The 27686-nt window shown below is 39.0% G+C and overlaps 3 protein-coding genes across 6 annotated transcripts; 1 reads left to right on the forward strand and 2 right to left on the reverse strand.

Moving 5' to 3' along the window:
• Positions 1–670: 670 nt before the first annotated feature.
• LOC113766435 lies at positions 671–10559 on the reverse strand. 4 transcript variants are annotated; one of them, XM_027310628.1, is made up of 8 exons: positions 10107–10559; positions 8935–9079; positions 8769–8840; positions 7706–7739; positions 3119–4895; positions 1382–1614; positions 963–1229; positions 671–866 (listed from the first exon to the last, which is right to left on the reverse strand). In XM_027310628.1, the coding sequence occupies exons 2-6, from the start codon at positions 9003–9005 to the stop codon at positions 1562–1564; spliced, it is 2007 nt and encodes a 668-aa protein (XP_027166429.1). In that variant the 5' UTR covers positions 9006–9079; positions 10107–10559; the 3' UTR covers positions 671–866; positions 963–1229; positions 1382–1561. The 4 variants fall into 4 exon arrangements, with proteins under 4 accessions (XP_027166429.1, XP_027166428.1, XP_027166430.1 ...); XM_027310627.1 differs by lacking the exon at positions 671–866 and having other exon boundaries at positions 947–1229; XM_027310629.1 differs by lacking the exon at positions 671–866 and having other exon boundaries at positions 947–1229; positions 8769–8857.
• A 2672-nt stretch (positions 10560–13231) lies between these two features.
• Positions 13232–14931, forward strand: LOC113766469. The gene is made up of 6 exons (XM_027310660.1): positions 13232–13537; positions 13618–13706; positions 14257–14341; positions 14428–14523; positions 14604–14699; positions 14785–14931. Exons 1-6 carry the CDS (start codon positions 13481–13483, stop codon positions 14929–14931), a joined length of 570 nt encoding a protein of 189 aa, XP_027166461.1. The 5' UTR covers positions 13232–13480.
• A 7903-nt stretch (positions 14932–22834) lies between these two features.
• LOC113766470 (putative F-box protein At1g67623) lies at positions 22835–24381 on the reverse strand. The gene is made up of 3 exons (XM_027310661.1): positions 24260–24381; positions 23999–24161; positions 22835–23242 (listed from the first exon to the last, which is right to left on the reverse strand). The coding sequence occupies exons 1-3, from the start codon at positions 24379–24381 to the stop codon at positions 22835–22837; spliced, it is 693 nt and encodes a 230-aa protein (XP_027166462.1).
• Positions 24382–27686: the final 3305 nt, after the last annotated feature.

A 27686-nucleotide genomic window follows, 5' to 3' on the forward strand; every position in this document is an offset into this window, starting at 1 on the left:
TCACATAACTTGTAAAATGCCAAAAATGAGTAAAGAAATAATGAATAAAAATTGTAGGCAACAAACTATATATATGTCTGTGTCTATATACATCTATATACACTGGCAGTGCATACATTATTACCGTTTGATTCATGACACATGTACAAAAATTAAATTTTAAATTCAAATTTTGTATAGTTGTCATTCATCTAACGTTAACAGTGTATACACTGTCAGTGTAAAAAATATTAATTCATATATATATATATATATATATATATATATATATATATATAGAACAAAATATTATAGTCAATATTCAACTCAGTCAATTTAGGGCCAAGCAAAGCAGCCCAGCCCAGCCTAATTGACAGGCCAGCTTCTTTCCCATCATAACGAAAACTAAAATTGAGCAAAACGTTAGTTTGCTTTGCATTTCATGGATTAAACCACATGTACATAAAAGCAGGTTCTTGAACGCTATAAGAATCCGAATTGATGCCCTCTTTCTCAATAACTTTTGAAAGATTTGCTTACTTATCACGCTTGAATGGTTGGCTTCTTCCCAAATTTCCCCTAAATCAATTGCAATAATACATGTACCCTTTGGTTGTTTATTTTAAATTGTCAATTGTTCGCCATTGCTGCTGCTTAGTTTCTTCATCCACAAAGGCACTGCTATTGCACATCATCTCCGACACTGAACTGCTTAATTACTAGTTATTACAAGTAGTTGTCTACCGAAGCTATGCTTTAAATTAGAGATTTTAAAGAGCATTTTTAAACAAAATGTATTGCTACAAACTGGCTGGTATAGGATTGAATCAGATTAGGATAGTAACTGTATGGCGATTTCTTCCCTAAGAAAGACTCGCAAATGATAACTAAACTACATACAAACTGGCTGGTATAGGATTGAATCAGATTAGGATAGTAACTGTATAGTGATTTCTTCCCTAAGAAAGACTCGCAAATGATACCTAAGCTTTATTGAATTCAGAACTCTTCAACTCTAAAGCACAAACACCAGGATGGCAAGTGTAAACCGTCTTTGACATTTACCATGAATTGGATCTCCAATCCCGATGAAATATGCTCTAGAAAGCACCATAAAGCACAAACACCAAAAGCTAAATACTGCCTCCATCCAGGAAAATTTGGACAGCGCGAGATATGCAATGGTTGCAATGGTTAATGATGTATCTCTGTCTCTGTTGTCCCAAATTCGAGTATCCTCAATTGCAAACCTGCAGCAATTTATTGTAGTTTATTGCTCCTGACTAAATGAAAATACAGTATTCAGTTCTTCAAAACAGGAAAGGTCCCCCAAAAGCAAACCAAAGACCAACTCAAATAGAGAGATGGCAAGTTTCCCCCCAAAAAAAAAAATGGAACTTACTCATCTACAGTGGATGATAACACAAGGTTTGAGATGTCTAAGGATGTGCTCATTCCTTTCTTTTGCTCTCCATTTTTTGCTTTTCTGACAAATTGACCTGAATATGAAGTTTGTGAAAGTCCAACCTTGTCTTGAACCTGAATAAATTGCTGTGGCGGCCTACTATTTTGCATCCATTAATCAACACAAGCATGCAGGCCTAGCATGCTTTGCAGACCTACTACGCTTCATACCTGCGGCATGATGCATGATGCATCATAATTGTCAAAGGAAATAATGAAATTTAGTAGATAAAAGAAACTTCAAAGGGAGAAATATATATCAAGAAATAAAATAGCACCAAGATTTGAGAATAAATGGTTTAAATCTGGTCTGCCACCATAAAGATGATGCTCATGGAAATAACTTCAGTGCATAATCCAGAATGGGGATGTTTAGGAAACCCACATAATGCCAGATTATTGGAGTTTGTTGCTGCTATAATCCAGTGAATGCTAGATACATCAGCTCTCGAGGCATGGAGTCATCTTAGGCCATAAAGGACAATATCTATAATTAGGGCTTTCCTTTTGGAGTCAAATTTATGTTGTCAGGTCAAACTTATACTCTCAATTTTCTTGGCCTTTAGCATCCAAAATGTTAAGCGTCCTCAGGTTTAGCGTTTGCTCAGTGCCTGGGAAGCCTTCGGCCTTCAAGTCTCGTTTCTTTCATGAAGGTCTAATGGAACAGAATAGGTTAGTTGGACTAGTATCTCTTCACTGAATTCATGGACCCTGTCTTTTGCTTATTTTTCTAGGTCTCCTCTTCTAAGATTTTGCTGGTGCCCTTTCAAATCCTCTAATATTTACCAGTTTCTGAAATGGAAGGATGCACATCCATCTTTAGCCACCAACTCTTAATTGGTGCTGGAGTGCTTGCTATCCTACTTTCTACTAGAAAAGTAAGCAGACAATGAGTGAATTGGCACCGATAAGTGATAGCCAGTTACTATTGCATAATCTCTCCCAAAACTCCCTTGAAATTAGAACTTCATAGATTTCATGACTTGCTATCCAACTTTCCAGTAAATACATTAAACTGACATCGAGAAAATAAGAATAAAGGTAAGTTTTGGTCTTAAGGATCTGTTCAGTTAGCGAATGACAATCTAAATACTTTAATCACCCTAACCTCTCTTCAAAGGCAACTCCATAAATTCTCTCAAGGGTTTAAATATCAATTCTAAGCGCAAATGGTGTCAATTTCTAAACATTAAGTAATGACACAAATCTGGGATCTCTGACAAAACTCATTATTCATCAATTGACACAATCTTTATGCACAAAGAAACAAAGTTGACTCACAGATTGACCTGTCTGACACCATTAGATAAACATACACTCCTCCATTCATCATTTTCATTAACATAAAGATCAAAGAGAACCACACTTGAGAACATCAATCATAAAGGCAATCGTTAAACAAGCAGAGACAATTGGAATTAACAAAACTCAAATAACAACTTTTCATTCCTAAAGGAAATAACAGTTAAGTTTTTATTCTTCCAGCACACAACATGATGATTTTAACATAGTATTTGTTGCCAATATGTTGTAGGCATTGCTTTTTTTAGGCAGGAACCTGAACATTAACTGCAGCATTCTCCTATTTATTTGAAGTTGTCTTATCACACTAAAGCTCACCAAAAAAATCTACTGTGTTCAGAAGGTGAAAAGAACAAAAGAACATGATAAGTACCTTTGGAGTCATTAGGTACTGATTCATGGTTTTGAAGATATGTCAAGTGATGCTTGCCTAGGTTCAGGTGTTGTGCTTGTGCAAACTCATCTAACATGCCACCAATAATACTGTAGATGGCCATACTTGTCTCATCACAAGCTGTCTGTATAGAAAGGTACTTATTTCCACCTTTACATTGCTTGTGGTGCAATATACCTGTCTCTCCCAGTGGAGAGCTATAATGCAGGGAATCTCCATTTCTTGCATTGTTATTCACAATTTTGTCTGTCTTTAGATCATGGCCACTTTCTCTTCTGCCAGTAGAGAGAGGTGAAGAAGATCCACATTGATTGACTGTGGAGCCCAAAGGATGCAAATCAGTTGGTTCAAGCTTTAACAAACTTGCCGACTGGCGCTCATTTCCATTAGAGCTTTCTATGTTGTCTAACATTTTTGATTGTGAAACAGAAGAGCAATAGGCAGAATCATTGGGCTCAAACATATCCCTCGCAAAATGCACGGATTCCATTCTACTATTTAACTTACTCGTGGGTGAAATAAGTGAAGCCCTGCCATCTCCATTACCTGAAGAGATGGGGGAATCAAAATTAAAGGGGTTGGTTTCACCAAAACACTCTGTTAAGCCCTTAAAATCATCAAAACTTGATTTAGAACTTTGAGGAAGATCAATCCCTTTCTCATCCTCATCATCATCACTTTCTTCTAATACCTCCATGTAGGCATTAGCAAAATCCTGATCAACTTCTTGTCCAGGTAGAAGGTTCCAGACAACCTGCTTTGTCTCAGCACTCAAGCATAATAAAAATTCCACCTCCTGTTCCACTTCATCCTTTGAGGTGCTCCTACAAGCTGGATTACAAAATCTTTTGTTAATGTAGTAAACTGCCTGCACTAAACATTCTGGAATAATTTCCATATCATCACACTCAAAGAGAAAATCCATGAAAAGATTCCTTATAGTCAAGCACGACCATTGCTTTGAATTCTCAACTTTAGAGTCTGCCCACTGATGCAAGATTTCATGCAATGCTTCAATTTCAGCAACGAACACACTGTTTCCAGAATTAAGAAGACAAATAGCCCTTGCAATGTCATTCTGTAGGGATTCTATATGAGGTGCAAATGTTCGAAATTCAACTACAGAGGGGCGGCCAAGTATCAATTTTAGCGTTAAGCCTGCAACTGCCAGAGCTTTGACCAGAGGTTCCTGTAACTCTTCCCCTTCACGCAGTTCTGATAGCATCTTCATACAACGTTTCCTAACAGTATCTATCAAGACATGTTTCACCTGATGTTTACAGGAACCTAACTCAGGAATGTACCCACTTTGACCTTTAAGCTTCCTGTGCATTGCATTTAGCGTCTTAAGAGGCAACTCCTCAAGTTCATCTAACATTCTAGCAGAAGCAGTTCGATAATCAGCTGGTACCCTATCCAACCCTAGGATATACTGAGGATTATTGAGAAGAATGAAAATCTGATTCATTCTCATTTCAACATTATGGTTTTCCTTGTTAAGAAATGTGGGAAGGTATTCTTTGATTAACTTTCTCATTTTCCACCTAGTTTTTTCAAACTCAATCAAGCCCTCTGTCAGCAAGTCAGCAAGACAACACAATCCGTTGTTTGTCATTTTATCAAGCAGGGATGATAGATTGTTCAATAGATACTGAGAATCAAAGGATGGCACATCCTTTATAACTTCCTGATTTTTTACCAAGCTTTGAACTCCAAAACCCCTTTCGACAAAGGACCTGACATTGTCATAGTATACCTGTAAACCAATTATTCACATAAATATCAACTAATGATGAACAAAGAATACTTGTCAAAGCATTCAGTAAATCAGGACTGAAGCACCAACTTCACGTGAACTAGGAGGTTTTACATCGTAATAAAAATGGTAAAACATGTATTTATCTTCCTTCTAACAATTAACATGTTCTTTAAGTATAATTACATTAAACACCCCCTCTCCTCTAGTAAAGCAAACTTTAAATTTACCTCCCTATCCTTTCGATACCTACAAAGGACCCCCTTGTGCTCTTGGTAAAACTGAAAATTTTTACTTTTCTTGTAAAGTTAATCACCCAAAAGACAAACACAGTAACACATTAATTTGGAATTACAGATACGCCCTTCAAATAATTTGCACAAGACTTCAAGACAAGCATATTTTTTTAGGGGTTTAAATAAAATAATACAACAAAAAAAATCTGGGCAAACCTAAAAGGTCATTTTTCTTTCTTCTTTGACAATCATCAGTGACACAATATTTCCCGCATAATTCTACCACCATGTTCAACCATTTCCTGGTGACTTTAAAAGAACACATAATCCACTCTGATTTCAGTGAAGAGAACATTATTTGCCATCTAAACAATGAGTCTGCGCCAACAACCACAAACAAATTACCAAAATCCCATAAGTCAAGGTTTCAGTTTTGACATAGACCCCATTATGAGAAAAAGGATTTTATATCAATTAATTCTTCAAATTTGAGTATCAATCCCTACATGTAATTTGATACAGGAAACACTACAGAAAATTTTCACTTCACCCAAACAAATTTTGTCTACATTGTTCTGAGAGTCTAAGGGAAGTGATTGGTGGTAATTAGAGGCAGAAATTTGAATCCATATCCACTTCTGAATCAAATAAACCAAGCTTAATGAACTTGTGATTTAAGAAAGTGATTTTAAATGGATGACCATTTATACCCAGTCAAGTTGGTGGATATAAATGGCTTATCCATGCCATCTATATGCCCAATTATCAAAAGAAGAATGGAATCAGACCAGAGAAAAGAGAACTGAGGAAAGGTGCAGGATAATGAGTGTCACTAAGACCAGTCTGAAGATGACTAGTTCGAAAAGTAAGGAATAACACCAGCGAAATCAGTTGTTCTTGAGACTTGAGACCTGAAGCTGGTGCACATGAGTTATATGTTTCAGGCACAAACTCACCATGCAAAACCTTATAGGAAGGACAACCCTAACAACTTGGCCTGGCTGGATTCAACTCCTCATGAGGAAGAGCAGTCAAGTGTTTGTGGGTAGTGGATAGTAGGTTCTAGTCAACGTTAGCTACGCAATAAATATGATCAGCAATATTCCTCCATTTAGACTCATTTATCAAGTAGTTGTATATAAATAATATTAATTTTATCCACTACCCATTAAGTAATACCATTTATCCATTTTGACAGTTCTAGTGGTTGATGGAGAGTACTTGTGAAACTGACTAGCATACCCTTGAAATTAAGTCTCTTGGACCTTTGACTGGGGCAGTGTAACAGTTGCAGTTCTGTCAACAACATAAGGGGATTCTTTGTAGATCTCAAAACTACATTGGTCTCTGCAATATATATACATTTTTTTTTTTAGATTAGATATCCTAAATTGAAAGAAAATGCTAACCACATCAAACTTCAAGCCCAAAGAAATTTAAGAACATATAGACGGCTTGAAGAAACATGAAGCATCAAAACTCAAAAAGCAGAGACATTTGGACAACTAACTTTACTTCCACAGCTTTACATCAATGCATAATCAGCCTTTAAAGCCATTGCTTAACTTTATGAGCAGGCTATACGTTATACTCAAGACTTTATCAAAGAGCTTAATAAGTTTCAGTTACAAATAAAGGGTTTTTTTCATTCCCTGAAATATACCTAGTCCCCAAAGCTTGAACTCGCAACTCTTCCTTGCTTAAAGATATGAATCTCAAACTCATCAGTTCCACCAATGGTTTGAAATTTCATCTTGTTGCAACTTTTAAAACGATGAGAAAGCAATACTTAGTTAAACATTGTCAAAAGACGAATTATCTTATGCGATCTTCAAAACACGAAAATAAGATGTGCAGACTGTTACTTGACAAATACAAGTTTCATTTCTACAGCAGGATAACCTAGCACGTCAAAACATATACTTCAATAGACAAAGATTTCATCTTGATTCAGAAGTCACAGGAGTGGCTCACGCTACAAGGACAAAGAAACAAGTATGTCATACAGAATAGGCATATTACCAAACAAAGAAAGCACAAAAATGAAGAGAGACAAAAGCCAGCAAACCAAACTACAGCAACAGGAAACGAAACAGAAACAGAAGAAAGACAATCTGCAAATAGATATGAAAAAAGGCAAAGCAAGGAAAATTAGGATGATAATGCAGAGATAAAAACAGGGTAAACTCTCTATCAAAAGAAGAGGCATCTGTGGTCCATTGTGCTGTGTAAAGGGAAATTTATATAAAAAAAAGGGGCCAAAAAAATGAAAATTATGTTCAAGTATAGAGGTTCATCAATCAAATGCATGCCATCCATGCATTCTGAAATGTAACTTACTTTCAGTTTAGGATGAGCTACATACAATACCTGACATTTTAAAACTGCAGAAGATAGGTAAAGCCATGTCCCGTGATTTAAATAAACAAATAAGAATAAACTGATACTATTGGAAACAATATCCCTAGGAATTTACCCAATGAAATAATGTATTACCATAAGATTTATCAAAAAGCAAATCATCACAACAAGAGAAAGAACAAAAGAAAAAAAAAAAAAAAAAAAGAAACTTACATCATCTTCTCTAATCAATGTTTCAGGCATAAACCTGCAGCATAGGAAGGGAAAGCAAAATGAAAAATGGCAATCAATCCTCATCTGACATATGTTATCATAAGAAGAACACAAAGACTTGCATACCAGTATTCTCTTACAGTTCAATAACTTTATGCTCAAAGTTACTAGAATAGCACCATTAAAAACATATCAAATCAAATAGGGGCATTTTAAGGCAGACAAACAACATGAAGAGGCATGGTAAAGCACTAAAGGTGAACTGATCAAGGGTAGAAACAAGAAGATGAACAAACTCTTAATAAAAGTGATGAATGATCACAAGACTGATTAGCATTCTTTCTATCTCACAAATTTATCGTGCGAATTTGTTAGCACATCATCTTTGAGGATCTAGGTACCAAAGCACAAGTACAGCCAGCAGAACTGCAAGTGACTCATTCTCTTTTCCTATATTTTCCTCCATTCAGATAGGTGCTAATATCATGAGACTTTGATTCTCATGCTTAAGTTTGGTACTTTGCAGCTACAAGTTTTTATCAAGAACCAATAAACCCAAGAACTCTCTTACTGAATTACTACCTAAATTGCAAATTGGGTTGAAAAAATTGGAAGTATTTCAAGTAGTACTGCCCAATGACATTTTATTTTTTTTTCTTTATTGTACTTACCAACTAAAAATGGATTACTGATAATGGGACTCCCAAATTTCTTAATGGCACTCTGTTTGATAAACATACCCCAAAATTCCATTTCAATTAGAATATAGGAGGAAATGGGGTAATCCTAGTTGTAAGGCTATTTGTGAATTATCACGTGATTAAAAGATAAAGAGCGAGTGCCATTAACATATATGGGAGCATTAATCCCTGTATATACCTTTTGTGATACTTACTACTAATTTTTACTGCTACTAAAGCAAACCAATTAATCTGATTCATGAATTTACAGTAGAACAGAGTTTAGATAGTTATTAACATTTTTTAAAAAATGCTACCAACGAAAGGAAAAAAGGGAAAAAAAGGTTTTAAGCAGAAGAAATGAAAGATAACAATTAACATACATGTCTTCCAGATGATTCATTTCCTTGTGTAGCTTTTTCTCCAACCCAGACAGAGGCAAATCCATCAACAACCTGTGCCAAACAGTTCACTTTTTTTGGGCCATATAGTGACAATAATAACAATAATAAAATCATATTATCCATTGGCAAAAAGAAAAAGAGAAACCTTCTTTTGAGCTTGAGAAGATTATCTTGTTTTGTAGTTTGTAATAGTAGATTCATAGAATTCTCCATCATAACCTAACCAGCTGCGTCTTAGCTTTCTCGTTTGTGAGTTCTGTGGGTGGGCATGCCACCGCACAGGTCAGAGACTGAAAATATAGATAATAGTTACCAATACCATAGTTATTAAAACCAACCCGGACATCAACCCGGCAAGAGGACCCGGTTGACGGGTCAGTGGTTCAACAGGTGGGTCACTGGTTGAACCGTCGGGTCACAATATATAATAAAAAAAATATATAATATAATTAAATAAACATGTAAATTATAATATAAGTACAGAAAAGGAGCATTTTTTGGGTCATTTGAAATCTTTCTACCCTCTAGATCTTCATATCCTAACAGATCTTTTTTTCCTTTAGCTCCTATTTTCAGTTACCGAATTCAACCTGCCTTGGCTACTAAGAGGTTCAATTTACTTTCTTGAATAAGCTAATAAACACAGATTCACAGTGCAATTATAATTCGTGCTTCTATTATAAGTTTCCACTCAAATACATCCCAGTCTGAAAATTTTCAAACTGAGCATCTCTCCATTGGACGTTTTCTAAGATTCATAACAAAATTTAACTGTGAAAATCTAAGTTGATTGAACCATAACTTTAGAAGTCAAGCAAGCATAAAGGATGGCTCTATATTTCTACCTCCCTTAGCTATCATGAGCTTGAGCTCCAGAACCTGACCAACAAAACAAGCAACTCAACAAATTCTAGAGTGCATCTCCTCTTAAAAAGCTAAAAGTGCCAAGATTCAATTAGTGCATGCACGAGTATCACACAAGGTGCCATCATATGAACAAAAGTTCCAATATTTGATGCACTTGCAATAGCTTGTCAACTTTTACAAGTTACTGGGAAATCAAAGTTTGATGTTTATGGTTTATTTAATATTTTTATATATTTTTTCCATAGATAAACAATCGGTTTCTTCAACATCAGCTCTAAAGCTGGAATTCAAGAGACTGACCTTTAACGAGCAGTGTTATATATACATATATATATATAACTAGATGCACATAACTCCTAACTTGGAGAGAAACACATTAGCACTTGGTGCCGTGGTGTGTGCAGATTCGTGAGCAGAAAGCTGGACTGCTGGAGCCGGGATATTACTTACCTTCAAGGCTTCACTGGCTTACAAAGCTTCAAGCCTTCAATGGCAGCTTCGGTGGCAGCAGCAGCTTCCTGGAAGAATTCTGGCAGCGGCTGCGGCAACTTTGAACTTCGAACTTCCAAGGTGCCGTGGTGTGTGCCCAGCTGCAACGCTTCACTGGCTTACTGGCAAGGCGGCAACAAAGCTTCAAGCCTTCAATGGCAGCTTCGGTAGCAGCGGCTTCCTGGAAGAATTCTGGCAGCGGCCGCGGCAACTTCGAATTTCCAATTGCTTGCCTCAGACTCTAAGAGCAACTAGCAAAGCAAAGGAAAGAAAAATTGAAAGCCGAATCCCTGAAAAATTGAAAGCCGAAAATTTGAAAAATTGCTTGCCGAATCCCTGCTTGCCTTAAGAAGTTCTCAATTCGTTCTCACTTCTCAGAGGAACAAAGAAGAAAAGAATCCCTAAATGCCTAAATCCCCAAATGGCCGAATCCCTCTTCAATTTTTCTGATTTTCTCTTCTAATTGGCTAAAAATGTAGCGAAAAGCCGATAATGTCCATGTAGTGTGAATGGTCAAAATAAAAGAATTGGGTAAAACGGTAACTTCAAAAATATTGCCAAAACCCATGGGGTTTATCAATAATCGCCGGTTCTAGCGGTTCCCTGATTAAACTGTCCGGGTCAAACGGGTCGAAGCGGGTTCTTTGCAACTCCGATCTAACTAGTAACTCGGCCCGATTTCATGGCCGGGCCACTGGTTTGATCGGTCCGACCGTCGAGTCGGGTTGAATTTAATAACTATGACCAATACGTATAAGTGAACAAAAGAAGAGGAGCCAGCTATTAATAAGAGACCTAAATTGTCAATATTCTAGTTTTAAGGCAAAAATGATTTTATTAATGCTGAACAAATAACATGTACTTAATTAGCATTAAAAAATGCAAAAAAAAGGATGATCAAAAGTAACAAAACGTCTAATTTCAAGTTTACGCTGGACCACCCCTAGCACACAAGATCATTCCACAATAATGAAAGTAAGAAATAAGTTTAGAGAAGCAAAGAATAACACGATAATAGAATCATATTAGTCTCTAGCAACGATTTACATGACAATAAGTACTAAAAGGAACAACTAATTAAGACTTAACTAAAGGTGAATTATACTTGATTTGACAAATTGAAACTGAGAGTTGACTTGTCTAGTAGTACGGATCTAAAACAAAGCTAAGGAGTCAATTGGAAAGAAACCCAGGCGAGTCAAAACAGACAACTAGGAAAGTCAATGGACTAAAGTTGCATTTTTATTAGGATGTTGCTGCGGTATGTTTACATGTCAAAACAGAGGTGTGGAAAGTTAATGGAAAAGACATTCAAGCATTTTGGGCCACAAACGGTAGGGGAAGTGTGTTGGGCGGGCACGTGGAAAGGGCTTTTGTGACGTGCAACCGGAAGATCTATTGGGGGTTGAAGGGGACTCCAGCCGGGCATGTGAAATGTGGAGGGGCCGAAATGAAGCAACCGGGAAAGTGAGGGTTTGTACGCGAAAGTAGGGCATGGAAAAAAGGCGCGAAGCTTACTGGATAAGCTAAAGAGTGCAGGCGTATTAGAAAGGAAAAAGCGCCAAAAGCTGAGCAGGAGGAATAGCAGAAGATAGGGATTTGTTATGGAGCTGGCGGCGGAAATAGATGCTTCGGATATGCAGTGGGACAGTGAAGGAGAAAGCGAAAATGTAGTATCGCCGATGCATGAGAGTGGAACACCTTCGAATTTTAAAAGTTGCAGCAGTGAACGGAAGGCCATTCGTCGGACGGCGGAAACAATGGTAGTATCGCTGATGCATGAGAGTGGAACACCTTCGAATTATAAAAGTTGCAGCAGTGAAAGGAAGGGCATTCGTCGGACGGCGGAAACAATGGTAAGCCACTCAACTCATTCCGTGAAGAATATGGTGGATTGGATCTCGGATGAGCAGCGGCAGGCTGTCAGAGAGTTTGGATTCGGGTCAATTTTGAATGTGAAGGGAGTAGAGGTTGACGAAGAGATGTTGAAGTGGCTGCTGGATAACTTTGATGTAGATCGGAGGACACTGAACGTTCATGGGTACTGTCTACAGGTGACAGCCGAGGATGTGGAATGTGTACTTGGTTTGAGCAGCCGTGGGAAAGATATTGAAAGCGAAAAGCGAAGGCAAGAGATGGATACAGAGTTGGAAAGAGAATTGAATATCAGAATAAATAGCGGTGAAATTGTAGTGGAGGAATTGAGGCACAGTATATGTAGTTTGCATAACGAAGGCTTAGAATTCAAAGTGAAGTTCGTATTGTTTGTTGTTGGTAGGTTGTTAGCACCAAGTTTGGATGACAAAGTGAGCCGGGCTCTGGTGGCTGTAGTGGCTACAGAGGAGAATATGGAAAATTTGAACTGGTCGGAATTCATACTTGACAATTTGGTGAAGAGCATCCGTGATAGAGACGGCAACGGAATAGCGGGATGTGCACTTTTCTTGATGGTATAAGAAAGACGCACCATTTTGTATTAGAGATAGGAATTGCTGGAATAATGAAATTAAACTTTGATAGAAAAGACCCGTAAATGATGGTAGGCGTTTTTGTCCGTGCAGATTTACTATCTGGAACGATTCTATATCGAGGGTGAGGACGAGTTTCGCAAGTTCCAGCCGAGAGGGCCGAGGCTAAGATTTTGGGGAAGGTACGAGATTAATGAAAGCGTGCGAATATTGAGGAGGAATCACATATTTGAGGGGGAACAGGTAATGTAAAATCCTTTCGTGTGAATTGTTGTTGAAATTGCAATCTGCATTTTGTGACGTTACTAGTAGTACAAAACTGAAGGGTTGTAGTGACAGGGCAATGTGCAGTTTTACAATAACATAAGCTGTAGAGAAGACATTGATAGAAGACTGATTGAAATTGAATGTGGTAATAAAGATGTGAAGGATAGTATTGGTAGAATGGAAGCAATGATTGAATGTCGTTTTGAAAGGCTGAGGAGCATGTATGAAAGTGTGATGAACGTGTGCAAAACAAACCGGGCACTTGGTGTGGAGGGTGGGCAGAAGGACGATTGGCGCGGTAATGTTAAAAGAGGGAGTGAGTTACATAAATTTAGTCCTACAACGCCAGATTTTAGGTCCAAAAGCAGGAGTGAAAATGATAGAGTGACTACGAATAGTACTGTAATGGGTGAAAAGAGTGCATCGAAAATTACAAAGTGGAGGAGTAGAAAGAGACTAAGGATGGACAATACGGAGAAGCCTGTGGGGGAAGACAAACAAAACAGAAGGCAAGGTAAAAGAATAAAGGTATGCATCGGTTTGTGCCAAGGTATTTGTAGCATTAGAAAAGTAAAGTATAAATTGTAGTTTTATGTACAGATGGATAGCAGTGTGATGAACAAGTGTCAAACGAAGATCGTTGCTTTATTGGCAAAGGTGAGTATTCCAACGTTCCAGAATTACTAAAGTATGGGAAATTATAGACAATGAAAGATGACATATTTTTGTGGTAGCAGGAAACGAGGCTGGCATCTATCGGGGAAAAATTGAGTGAGGGACGAGCAAAAATACTGAAGTTCTTGTTTGACACTCAGCTGTCGCAAGGGTATGTACTGGAACATGGATTTGTTAAATCAACAGTTCTATTTTGTTTTATCCTTTATTTGAAATTGCAATGGGAAAGGGGACAGAAAAGTATTTGCAATTATAAGGTTGACTGAATATGTAGTATGATTATCCCCATAGGGGAGAGGGCATAGGAACGAAAAGCTTCGAAGCAGTTAAAATTGGTTTACAAGTGAGCATAAAACTTACAATTTGTGTGCTGTCAATCATGCCACCTTATATAAAAAGCAAGGGTAGGTAACATGGTTGCATATAGAATAAAAGGTGAGTATTCCAGAAGTTTGAGAATGGAAGTACAATGATAACTGAATGACCCTTATGGTGAGTACATAACCGCCTTAGGCTAACTGAATGACCGTAAGGACCGATTGGGTCATTGAAACCGTGATTGCTGGTTGTATTAGTGAGGAAGAGCGAACCTACTCTGGCCGTTTTAACTCGAGTGATTGAAAATGATGATATCAAGTTTGTAGATTATGAAACTGTAATACACATAGGGAAAAGATTAATGTACGCTGTTGTAATGACAGGGAAGTACTGGTGTCAATTAAGGGGCAGACAGCAAGTCGGGATGCAATGGGGTCCTTGCTTCCTGAAAAACCCATGGCATGTGATGTGAGTAAATTGAGGGATTGAAATTGGGTGGTGTTGTGTGGACTGTTTCATGGAGGACGAAGTGATGTGAGTTGAGTTTGGTGCAGATAATCAATTGCTATTGTGCGATGAAAACAGCAAGGCAGCAAAGGCGTCTTGACGATCATTCAATGCGATGGTGGTTCATGCCAACTTGGTTTCAGGTACAAGTGTTCGGCCAAAGTTGGGGGGTGTGAGTACGTACATTAATATTAAAATGTCATATTTGACTGTCGTGTTGTAGCAAGAGATTTTGGAGTTCAACAAATCAGCAGACGAGCTGTACTGTACATATCTACAGGAATGTAAAGTAGGAGGTAATATAAAAAAGTGTGAGAAGGTACGAGCAGCTACTCTGTTATGTAGCAAAATGGAATAGATACAGATGCCATGATGATGACTAACTAACCGCTGCTATGCTTCAGATATTCGTGCCAATGTGGCACGATGAGCATTGGTATATGTGTGTGGTGGACATGGGAAGCGAAGAAGTATTAATTTATGATTCAATGAGAGGAGACGAGCAAACGGATATGAATAGGCGCAGCTCCGTGGAGACAGTGGTAAACTAAGTCGGTTTGTCAAACATTTCATGAACACGACCATCACCTTTACAATTGGTGGCAGTAAACTTAAAATTGCATATGTTTTTCTTGTATGGCCGTCAGATTGAAAGGTTGGAAGCAGCGCTGACTTATGGTTTGGAGGGGCAGTATTCGTCATGCCTTTGGCTGTACAAAATAAAAGCTGCAGCCACATGTCCACAGCAACGGAATGCGTAAGTTGCACCTGCATAGTTTTGGAAGTTTTTTCCATAGTTCAGCAATGGTTGTGTCTAAATTTGTGGTTATGGTTTGTAATGCAGGTGGGATTGTGGGTTATTCATGCTGAAGTACATGGATATGTTATCAAGTGGAATTGGAAGCTGGAAATGGAATCAGGTAAGCAAAAAGGAATGGCGTCGTGTGCTGTAACAGTAAGTGTGTTTGCTTGCTTTGGTTGCGAACGATGGAGATAGTAACAAATTTATCGGCGCAGTACAATTCGGAGCAGGAGCGGCGCAAAGTAGCACTGTGTTTGCTTCTGGATGATGCCAACGTTGTCCGTCATCAAATTATGCGGAAAGCGAACATCCACGGGAGGTTGGAGATGAATAAAGTTGAGGTTGGATGAAGGTGGCAAGATAGAGAGACAAAGTTGGGGAGTGTGTCAGTTTAACGGAAGAAAGCCTTAAAGAGCTACTGTTTTATGAACTACGGGTCTATTTTTCTGGTTTTCGATAAATGAATTTGTATTTGAGGAACTTGTGTACTGGTGCCCGTATGAAGGAAGAAAGGCATAAAGAGGTTGACTCTTATAACACAACGCCTTCAACTAAATTTTGTGTGATACAAAAATTCATTATTCGCACTCTATCCTAGAATAAATTTCTTAATGCACTGCAAAGCTTTGTCGGTGGCCCTGTGTCATGTACTTTATGGGATTTCCAGGAAGTTGACAAATCAGAAAACTGGGCTTTCTTCCGTTCTTCACCCATAATTCATCAATAACTAATATTTTTCCTCTCTTCACCCATAATTCACCCGTAATTCTCTTGTTCAGTTCTTCACCCATAACTAATATTTTATATAATTATAATTATATACTTTATTAATATTATATACACATATATATTATACAGGATAATTTCACAAACCTCCCCTGAAATACCGTTTGAAAAAATGGGAAACTGGATAATTTATGGAGGAAAGCCATAAAGAGCTGGTGTTTTATTAGAGAACTGATTTATTTTATTATTTTTCGAGAAATAAATTTTTTTTATGGAAAAGGGTACTCTGTTTATATAATGGAGAAAAACCATTATTGGAAAACGAGTTTTTATATATTTTATCCGATAAATAAATGTATTGGTGGAAAAATGGGTGCTTTGTTCTTATAATGGAGGGAGGTCATAAAGAGCTGGTCTTTTATGGGAAAGTGATACATTCTGCTGTTATACGCAAACCAGAATATAATAGAAGTATTTGCTGCAGGAATCATAGAATCCAGCCAATTACATTTTCTAATTGAAACCGTTCTATCCTATCGGCGCATCGCTTGCACTGTCTACACAAACAGGCATTATCTGGGCAAACCACGAACTTCCCATGAAGTTTCTCCTGTTTCAATATTCCAATAATAGACTGAACCATTTTCTTCATGCAAGACAACCTTCCAGCCTGAAGTCACATCCAAAACAAGGGGTATGTCCAAGCTGCTGGGTATGTTTCCTGTTGCGTCAAACCATTAGCATGATGGGAAACATCTGTGCCTGCATCATGTGCATCCCTTCAATAACGTATTCCAATTTGTCCAACGAATGCATGAATACAGGCCCACTAAAGTATTGTAAGTTCTCCAAGCCTGTCAGCAGCTTAGACATCCCCATTCAAAAGTGAGACAATCTTAAGCTGCTAGTCCAGCAGCTAATTTTCACTATCCAATGACATATTGAACCAGGGGTTAGGTAAAGGAATACATTACTCATACAGACTTGGTGTTGGTTAACAGATTCCATTGCTGGACTTTATTTTGGTACAGACGCAAAGCAAGGAGCCTAGCTCAATTAATGTCAACCATTGCTCCCTGACGCACTGTTAGTATTGCAGGTATCTGAGAGGTTAACTAGGCGGACAGATTTAGTGAGTGAAATTTAGATCCTTAATGTTTAGACGAGAAGTTGCCAACAACCATCTGCAATGAAAACAGGCTAAACTCAGTACATGCCAACGTTTGTAGCAGGAGTATATGGCTGACGCATCCTGCATTTGACAGCAATTACAGGCATTATCTGATAATTTTTCCTCATGTGCATTCCGGAACCTCAAAGACAACATACGTCATTCCAAACTTCGACATTTTTAGAATTTGTATAAAAAAAGTCAGCGACGGGCGTTTGCAAACAAAAACACAAGTAAGGGAAGAAAGTAGTACCAACATATAAGAATTTGACAGGCCCAATGTCTCACTAAAGCACAAAAGCTTTGGTTGTGTGTCCCATCAGAAGAGAGGTATTCGCCTTCCAAAGGTTTGGAGAAGCTTCCGTACAGTGAACAATGATCTTCCTCGTGCTTTCAAATTTTCCTTTTTTTCTTGGTCTGTGCATATGAGCAGACGCAATTTTAGCTATCATAACGAGGTGTTGAACTACTGTGAACATATTCGTGAACATGAATGCAATGGATACCTCCGCATAATATCTGATTGGGGCTTCCTGTTTGCGCGTCACTCGCTTTGCTGTGTTCTGCGGTCCAAGCTTGCTGACAACATTAACATAAAAGTTCCACTCCACACTGCCTTCTGTTACGGCTGATTGTCCAAAACGGTTTCGCTGAATGAAATCTTGTACATTATCGGCACTGGCCAATTTCTTCAGGTGTCGTACAAAATCTCCTTCAGGATCTGCAAATAAGTTTTGTGTCAGCCCAATATTTCACCCTGTGTAAACCTACCAAAAGCCACATTTGAAAACATCGCGAACCGCGTCTTACCCAAATAATTGTCTTCTACAGTGTAACATGTATAAGAGGTGGGGAAGATGGCATTGTACGGCTGAAGAATGAGTAATACGGAAACAGTTAGCCCTGATCATGTTGTTTGTGCATACCGGAACATATACAACATAACGATCAGCGGGTATGGTGCACTTACAGAATTAAGGAAGGATTTATACGGAGAATCATCGACTAATATCGTGTTAGAGCTGTTGTACGACTTATATTCTCCCCACACATGTTGAAGGTCCTTAAACATCACCTTTTTGTCTGGATTTTCGCCAAGGCTGGTTTGTGTCATAGTGCACCGCGACTGATCCTGCGCAATATTGATTGTTCCCGACTTTCATTTATGAGAAGTCTTACACACGGACTGACTACACACAATCGAAGTAATTTGTCAATGACATCTCACCCAAACAAATAACAGTCTCTGCTCCAAACGTTCATTCATTTTTTCGGATAGCCTGTCCAACACTGGTTGAATGTTGTGCCTGCAGAAAGCACAGGTGTGTTGATTTAAGAACATAACAGAAAAACTTGTGGACGTTGCAGTTAACGAAGCAATTCAAATATAGGTTGGCGGATACCTTAGCTTTGATGACCAAACAGCCACCTCAAAATATGACAGACAGACCTGCAAAAATTCAAAGCAACGTGGTCTGAAGTTAAAGTCCCGATTTCTGGTCATCCTTGTAAATGGACTGCCCAGAAGCAGTCCATTCAAATCAAGAATAAGAAGCTTCTTCTTTGAATCATTGGCGGACGCAAGTTCTGGCGGGCTTGTTTTCACCCTTGTACCTTCGGCTGGGGAAAAATTGAAGGCATACAGCATTTCAGCACACGGATTTGCTTTTTAGATCCAATTTAAATGTCATAATGCAAAATCAAAGAAGCGGAATTGGAAAGTGTAAAGCAAAGTTGTGGGCTCCAGAATATATTAGCCCGATTTGTGAGCAGCAGCCCTGCAATAATATCATAGGTGGAGTAGAAAAGCAATTTGTGACCGCGATGGTCACGAGGAGATGCATCGGCACAGAGGTACATACACTTTTTATGGTTTCGTCTAAACAATGATTAATTTCGTACCAACAATTTGCTACAGCCCTAAAGAATTTAAAATTTAATATTGCCTTCATATGCAACGAACAAATTACAGTAAAGGCGAGACAAAATGTACCGTTCCCTGTTTCCTGATGCCCCACATCCTTGGTAGCATCATCTTGCAAATCTCCTCTGGTTACAGCCTCATGTGCCTGTTTGTTTTCTATCAGGAAAGCAGCATAAGCGAACGGGTCCGCAAGTTTCCCCAAAGCGATCTCCCAGGCAATAAATTTTCTAGCAATGACAACATCAATCTGTACATACATTCAGAAACAATGTCAGACGCAATAGAGGTGATGTTGCCACAAGGGGTTGTCCATTTGTGCACTTACAAATTGTGGCCGACACCCCTTTGCCCAACATTGCGCAAACTTCAAAGTGAAAACCCCGCAACTCGCCGCGTCTGTCTGTTTTAGTTTGTGTTTTACAACAATAAAGGTCCAGGGGTGATTTTCATGGAAAATTTCCATCAAAATCCATTCCTAAAAAAGGAAATAAATACAGCAAGTATCGAATGTTAGAAATATGTTACCTTGTACGCAAATGAAGCTAAGGTACGCTTTTGAAGTTTACTCACCACAGATTGCATCAAACCTTGGTAGAAGGTTTTGTAATTGTGCATAGAATCAACAATGTACACTTGTTTGTCCTTGACATGTGCAATCATGAGCAACCAATGATTTGAATAAACGATTGGGAAAAAAATCTGCAATCGCATACAACAAGCAATGTTGAATGTGTTAAAAGCTAAGGCATGTTAGGCTGAATCCAATTCCACTAACATGCCTTAGCTGCAACTCATATTGTATAAGAATGTAAAGGCGAGAATGATAGCTATTGTTTACCTTTTCAGGATTTGTCATGGAGTCGTCATTGGTCTGTTGAACGAATGTTTTTTTGGTTGCGGGAGATATGCATGGATAGTCTAACACGCATTTCAGCTACAACGAAGTTATTGAGAAGCAAGTATTAGGTCCACATTTTGCAAGGCACAACAGCACATACAATAATTTTCGTTACGTACCCAAAACATAGGATTGAAGAAAACAAATTGCTTATATTCTTTCTGCAGTAAGTGAAGGTACTGGGTCACAACCTTCACAGAATGGAACAAATTCAAACACTCAACATTGAGTTATTAATTTTAGCGACATTAGTGAACAAGGTACGGCTGTGCAATCGCATAAAAAGCTTACTCTGTCACTGAGACATGTCTCCAGAAGCATCACTTGCTCCAGTTCTTCTGTTGTAATATCAAAGAGATGCTGCCTATCTAGTGTACTGACACAGCTGTGAACAATGATTGACATGAGTGCAATAATCGCATGAAAGCGAGATCAGTGTTTCCCATTGACAGTACCGATATTTTAACATACATCTGCGGGACGAGGTGTCTGACATGAAAGCATACGGCCTCTTTCAATTCATCAGGTGCTACGCCGGAGGCTTGTGGTACGCACTGGACAATAAAGGTATTAGCATATATAAAGTAGATTACAGGAGAGCGCAAGAGCATGTCTTACATCTCGTAGAAATGGCAATTCCTCAAATCTCCTGTCCATCACTTCGTTGGCACCAACCCGTTGTAAAATTTGTGTCACTTTATCCACAACCTATTAATACAAATATTGGGTTATGCCCCTGTGTTGCCATCGAGAAGAAGAAACAAAAAGCAGTACAATAACATTGTCACATACACTTGCCCCTTTTGTGGTTTGTTCAGATAGTATGACAACATCTTCAAGGTGTGCCTTTTCCCCCACAACCGGCCTCACCTCGACCCCAGCACACTTCCCCCCCTTATCCATCTCTTTTATTTCTGAAACTTTTGTATTCGCGTCCCCAGTCGGACCATTGACAGCATAAGAGGTATAGGATTTCTTCCACATCCAACCACCATCTTCAGATTTGAATGCCAGTTTTTTTAAGTACGATACTCCCATTTTTTGGGCGTAAAATCCTTTGTCAACATGGTCAGCCAAGAATGGCACATTAAAGCGCCTAAAGAGCCTGGTCAGCAACATACCAAAAGGGAGATGTGTTATCTTATTCTCCCTGCTCCTAATCTTCCTAATCCTGTTCAGCATTGTTGCAATGATCAAATTGCCTATGTTGACGGGTTGCTTGTGTAACATATGCCACAATATAACTCTTTCTAATGCACCAACCGAAGTGATACTTCCGGCTTTGGGTAAAATGTTATGAGTTATTATCAGATGTAACAGCCGTGGCAACACTTTCATATACGGCCCATAAAACATAGTTTTTTTCCCCATGTTCATAACTCTGTCACCATTTTGCCTAATCTCTCCAAGAAATTGTAGGTCATTGTACCCCTTGACAGCAACCTTATCTACATTCTTTGCGCTAATCCGTTTATAGTCAACCGTGTATCCACTGTCAACCAACCCAAACTCTGAACACAAAACCTCAGTAGACAATTCCATGTGTACATTCCTAACCACTGAACGCAGAACAGACTTCTGCTTATTTGCCCTACAGTTAGCATAGAATTCCCTAACCATCGCAGCATAGCACTTGTCATTATGTGCCAGCAAATTTAACAAATTTTGGGCATTAAGATATTCCGTGATATCCATACACTCACCAGCGAGAGCTTCTACGTCGACCCACATGCCTGCATAAACTGGAAGACTCATACAGACCTCCATGTTACTGGCTATGCCTGCTTCGGGATGCGATTCGAGTGTTGAGTAGTTTGAACAACAGAGGAAGCGAAGGCGAAAAATCCGATTTATTTGGACCTTGGCGCCCTTCTGAAATTTCGAAATGCTCGAAATTTCAGAAGGGGGGGGAAGTTTAAACCGAAGCCGTTTAGTGTGTTCACACAACAAGGGAAGCAATATTTGATGGGCTTAACAGGAGAAAGGATGAGAAGGTAAAGAAAGACAAGCTTTTTGTGGGATAATTGATCAGGCGGGGACGGGCGTGCAGGGAGGCATTACCCGATTTAGTCAAACGAAAGTCGACCCGATTCCGTATTGGAGCGTGTATTCCGGAGCGGGTTATGCGGAAGCCAAACCCGCAAGGGGTTACATTACAATCTATTCATAATAACAAATGTAATTATGTATTTATATAATTTATGAATATTAATTACACATATATTATAAGGGATACTTTCAGAAACCTCCCCTCAATTAGCTTATGGAAAAATCAGAAAATAGATAATTTATGGACGATAGCCAAAAAGAGCTGGCGTTTTATGCAAGAACTTGTATCATTTCATTTAAGCCCATAAATAAATTTGTTGACGTAAATCGATTTTATTGTAAAGGGAAGCGATAAAAAGCTGTTCTTATATTGTACTGCAGTTTAATTTTTTTTAGGGTTATCCGATAAATAAATTTAGTGTTAGCAAAAAGGATTCTCTGTTGTTGCCTGGAGGAAAGGCATAAAGAGTTCAGAAACATTAACGTAAATCGATTTGCTTTTTATTGTAGGCCATAGGAAAAATTTTATTTACGCAAAAATGGGTACTCTGTTCTTATAATGGAGGAAAGCCATAAAGAGCTGGTCAATTAAATATTAATCGATTGTATTGTACTTTTACCCGATAAAAAATATTAATTTATGGCAAAACGGGTACTCTGTTCTTATCTATTTCCAGGAAAGCCATAAACAGCTGGGCTTTCACGAGAAAGTCATACTTTGCAGAACATACAAGGGCCAACATAAGCTATTGTTACGGACTCAAACCAGTAATATTAAGAGAGTACGAAGTAGCGGTCAATTCAGTGAAAAAACATAATAAATAGGTACACGCTGGTAACAAATTTGTTCAGTAAAAGGAGTTATGAACATTGTATGTTATACACTAACGGTTGGGTAGGGCGGCACAAATTGCTGCAATTTCTTCATCGCAAGCGCAGCCTTCACATGTAATCTCCTCCACGTCATCGGCATCCATAGGCCATGAAGATGTTTTCCTCTCGTGTGTCATGGCACAACAAATGGGCGCTGGGTTTAGAAACACAGGATTCTTGACCCATATCATCCTCACCAGCGCTCGCAAATTTTCACGACAAAGTTTCCATGCCCCTTGCAGAAATCTGGATTTCTGCAACCCGCTGAGCAGTCCCATGCCTCTGCGCTTGAACTCGTCGGTACCAACAAAGAGGTAAATGATTCCCAACGCATATGCAGCGTCGGGGTGGCCTGAATCGGCAGCCTCTTCGAGGCATTCCAATGCAGCGTCCAAATGCTTGTCCGAAAAATAGTCAACCTAAGCAGTGCAAGGATACTCTTGCGTAAAACTGATTGAAATAGTAACGAAAAAGTCAAAAAGTCCAGGCGGACCAGTGCCAGCGGGACAAGAATTATGTAGTCATGACCAAAGCACCACAGTGATGAGTGGGGGTAAGGCTAATCTAGCTAAACTTAGACCCTTTACTTAAATTAACCACAAAATAAAGAACTATCCATCTTAACCATTTTTTACCAAGAATAAGACGCATTGTCTTGTATGTTCAAAGGCTGATGTTTTTCACTGACAAACAGGGGCACTGTTTACCCATCAAACTCAAATTGGTATTGCCACACTGATCTATTTAATCAGCTCGTGTATCTCAATTTCTCTACTGCCAGATTTGCCAAAATGTTCCTACAAATGTTCATAATGTGCAAAAAGATGGGCCACAAATGAGCATGTATGAGGTTGTTTTCTACATTCCGAGTTTGCAAGCTTTCTTTTGTAACTTTCTCTGCTACTCAGAATTCTTGAAGTTATCTTCAGAAGCAGTGCTAGCCAGACAAAATTTCACATAATAGCAATTTTTTGTGACCTAAAAAAGTTAAGTAAAATGTAAAGAATTGGCAATATAGAATATTGATGTCATTGATGCTGACATAATTCTGCCCCAATACTATGTTTTGGGGGTAAAGTTTGCAGACCAAACTCAGAATGAAGTTGAAATGAAACAGATGATGTGAGCTTAGTCTACATATTTTCAAGCAAACGGGACATCGGCGCCATGCTTACCACGGCTTTCCGATACATCGCTTCTGGATTTTGGCATTGTCTGCACTTCTTCAGGAACCTGGATACTTTGTCGTTTTTGTGCCAGGGGACGATTTCAAACTTCTCCAGTGACACCCGCTGGTATATGGTGTCTGCGGCGGACGCCTCGTTAAACAACTTGCAGCTGCAAAATAAGAGAAATGATCCATTAAACTCAAACGAAAACCACATGTCAAACAAGAATTTGCGTCTTCGTCTGTGTATTAACAGAGTATAACCAACCATAGTTTTGCGCTAAAAAGATCAGTCGAGGAAGATGACCCGACACGTGCAAGGACCTCCGATACCACCTCGGTGGGAAGGGAGAGGATGGAGGTAGTTGATTTCCCTTGTTGGTTGGCCATGTCCGGATAACACCTTTTACTGCCAACAGTTGAGTGAATCCGTCAAAACCCCAAGAATGGAGTAAACTTCAAACAACACGTACTTCCAAATAAAATGCAATAACGATTAATACGGTTATATGCAGATTACCAGTTTCTGGGACACCGACTAACAGTAGCGAAAAACGAACAGAAATGGGACAGTGGCGCCTTCTCCTGCAAACGACGCAACATTCTGTCGTCAAAAAACAGTCATCCGAAACAATTTATGAAACCCAACAACGTAAGTGTTGATACGGTATAATCATTGTAGCCGTAAAAATACACCGATAGCAAGGGAACATGAACAGTCACGAAGGACGCGTTCATCGTAAATTGACGGACATTCATCGCAGACCAAAGGAGCTTCGACAGTGATAAACATTCGGAGACATACTTCGTACCTGTAATGGGTCGTCTACCAGCTTCTACAAGTCGGTAGCACAGATTTGGCAGACAGGTCCGGCGGGGTAAATGGCAACCAAAAGGTCGCGTCCGATGCATATACGTAAATTTACACTGACTCCTCGTATGGTGCCACGGATGTCCCAACTGTAACCCATTCATTGACAAGACCCATAAAGAGCTGGTGTTTAGTCGCCAACTGCGGTAAAAGGCATAAAGAGCTGATGTTTATCCTCTGTCAGGGTTTTCTGTATTATAATATGCTTATGTATTATTTTTTTTTATAAACAAATTAAATTAAAACTATAATTCAATTGAAATATGAGAGAAAATGAGTAGGGGATTGTACCTGTAATGGATTGTAAATTGTATACATCCTTGTAATCATAAATCAAGAATTAATACTCTTGGGAATACAAAGGGACATCCACACTTGTAGTTGTTTCATAACAATATTTTTTTATGTAACTTTCACATATTTGATTTATGTTACACAGAACACATTCTAGGTTTCCTTGGCCCGCTATTTAACCAAAATTTTCCGATACAGACCCGGTATGTTTCCCATACCCGGTATGTTCTTCGGTACAATGGCTTCGCTACAAAACCTGTCAATTTCGCACAAAGAGTTGGTATGTTATGCGCTATTTCTTTCTCTTTTTTGAAATAATGAACATACTAAATTTATGTTAAATACATAAATTTGACTTTCAGAAATTGGCGCCAAATAACTTCGTCTATTGCAGCCTAGGAGTAATAATTTTTTAATCACCTTCATTACATATTAAACTTGTGTTATTCTAGTTAAGTGTAATTACCAACCACCAGATACATTTGTCAATCAGTTAACGTACGTAAATTTAAAAGGTGATATAATAATATTTTCACGGAAGGAAAACAAATAGGTTTTGTATTTAACATAAATTAAATACGTCAAAGTTTTAAAAAAAAGGTGATTGCCCAGTATGTTATCCGTTTTGTATAGGTTCCTCTATTACCAGTTTCTTCCATATAATTTGTTTCATTACTTACTTATTTTATGTTAAATAGCTAACATACTAGTTGACCTAAAATTTATGAAAATCGGCATATTTCCTGGCACAGCAACGTAACTCCCCAATTTTTGGTATTGTACTTACAACCCCTCAACTGTAGTAATCATTCTACTAATTTAATCTTCTTTCAAACTTCTACCAATACAAGGACCAAAGGGGCATCCACGGAATAAACATACCTTGTCACAGATGAAAAAAATAGTAATCAGATTTTCATTGCTGTGTTACAAAAAAAACGCAAAAGTAAGGGACGTAAGTGAAATTTTGTGCAGCTCAGTGGATGCCAGTGAAAGTATCAGAAACCTCAGGGGAGGTTTGTGACATTATTCATATTTATTATTGTATTCGTTCCGAAACATCAACTAAATAAGCAAGCAAACTAATGTGTTGACTACTGTTCGGGAAAACCTATTCCCTCCAACCCCCCAAATTCGTGTAAAAGAACCTGTCCGTGGACACCGTGGGAAGGCAGTGTCCTTGTGTTTGGCAGGGATAAAGTTAGGCGGTGTACCGGAGGAGATTAACCCTTGCGAATGGCTTCTTCGTCTTCGGCCGGATCGGCCAATACTGCGGTGTGGCCTACATTATATTGCAATTGTGGTCGAAGCTGTGCGGTTCGTGCTGTCTGGAAGTCTGAAGCAAACAGGGGGCGCCACTACTATCGCTGCGCTAACGCCGTGGTAAGTTCTTCGGTATAACTGATACTACAAATATTTCGGATTGCTAAGGTAGTTGTATTGCAGAGGCCCTGTCGAACGTTCATTGGCTGGTGTGATGAGTTTGCAAGAGCAACGGGGTTTCAAGTTCCCGATCCCGCCCCGTCAAGTACCGCCCCCGTTACCAATACATCGGCGGCAGAGGTGTCTGCCGTCATACATGAACTAAGAAGCATGCAAAGGAACGTGACGATCCTTAACATTGCTGTGGTAGCTGTGGTGGCGGTTGTCCTTGTTCTGGTTCTGAAACCGTGAATTAATGTGTTGCCGGTGATTGCATTCCCTCCGAACACCCCCTGTACAGTACTGGACTATCTATTCCATAACGATAGAATGGGCATTTAGGCTCGTTTAAAGGGTCTTGTAATTTTGGTTGCTGGATGAAAAGGCATTGCCTTTTGTCCATCCGTTGTAAACCGGTGGTTGCCGCATGTGCGACTAAGTTGGCCCAACCGGCGCAGTGTTACTGTGTAAATGGTGATTTTGCGTTATATAACATACTACGTTTCCGTATTTGGTTTTTGTTTACATTGTGCATCATGTGGGGAACCGAATTGCATGTTCCCTTTGTCCCCCGAAATGTCTGTGCGGATGACGTACTAGGGATCGTTGATTCATCGATGAACAACACTAGTCACTGCGATGGCAACCGCTGCGTTGGGAGTGTATGTACTTCAGCTTAGCCAGCCAACTGAACACCCAGAAGCTTACGGCCAACCAATTCGGATGTGGCACACAATTGTGTTGTTTTATCACAGCTAAATGTGTGGAGTTGAACGACGAAACAACTTCTTACTTATATATTTCGATTTAAGTACCTCCGCTTACATATCCGACAAATGGTGCACTCCTAATTTTCACGCCTTGCATATTATCATCCCCTAACCCCTACGGCCCTACCCTTCATACGCTTACAATCAAAACCATGCATGGTACGCCCAACAACAGCAAGGGCCATGAACAAGAAACCACCCACCATCCAAATATGATGTTGAACAAAAAAATTAAAAGCACACCGTTGTACCTGCGACCGTTCACTCGAAACGCTCCACAATAAGACCAAACATAGGGTTTAACGAGGCAACCGTGGTAGCTACCCTGAGAAAGCTGC

The sequence above is a fragment of the Coffea eugenioides genome, chromosome 3 (assembly GCF_003713205.1).
Source record: "Coffea eugenioides isolate CCC68of chromosome 3, Ceug_1.0, whole genome shotgun sequence".
NCBI classification, from domain to species: Eukaryota; Viridiplantae; Streptophyta; class Magnoliopsida; order Gentianales; family Rubiaceae; genus Coffea; species Coffea eugenioides.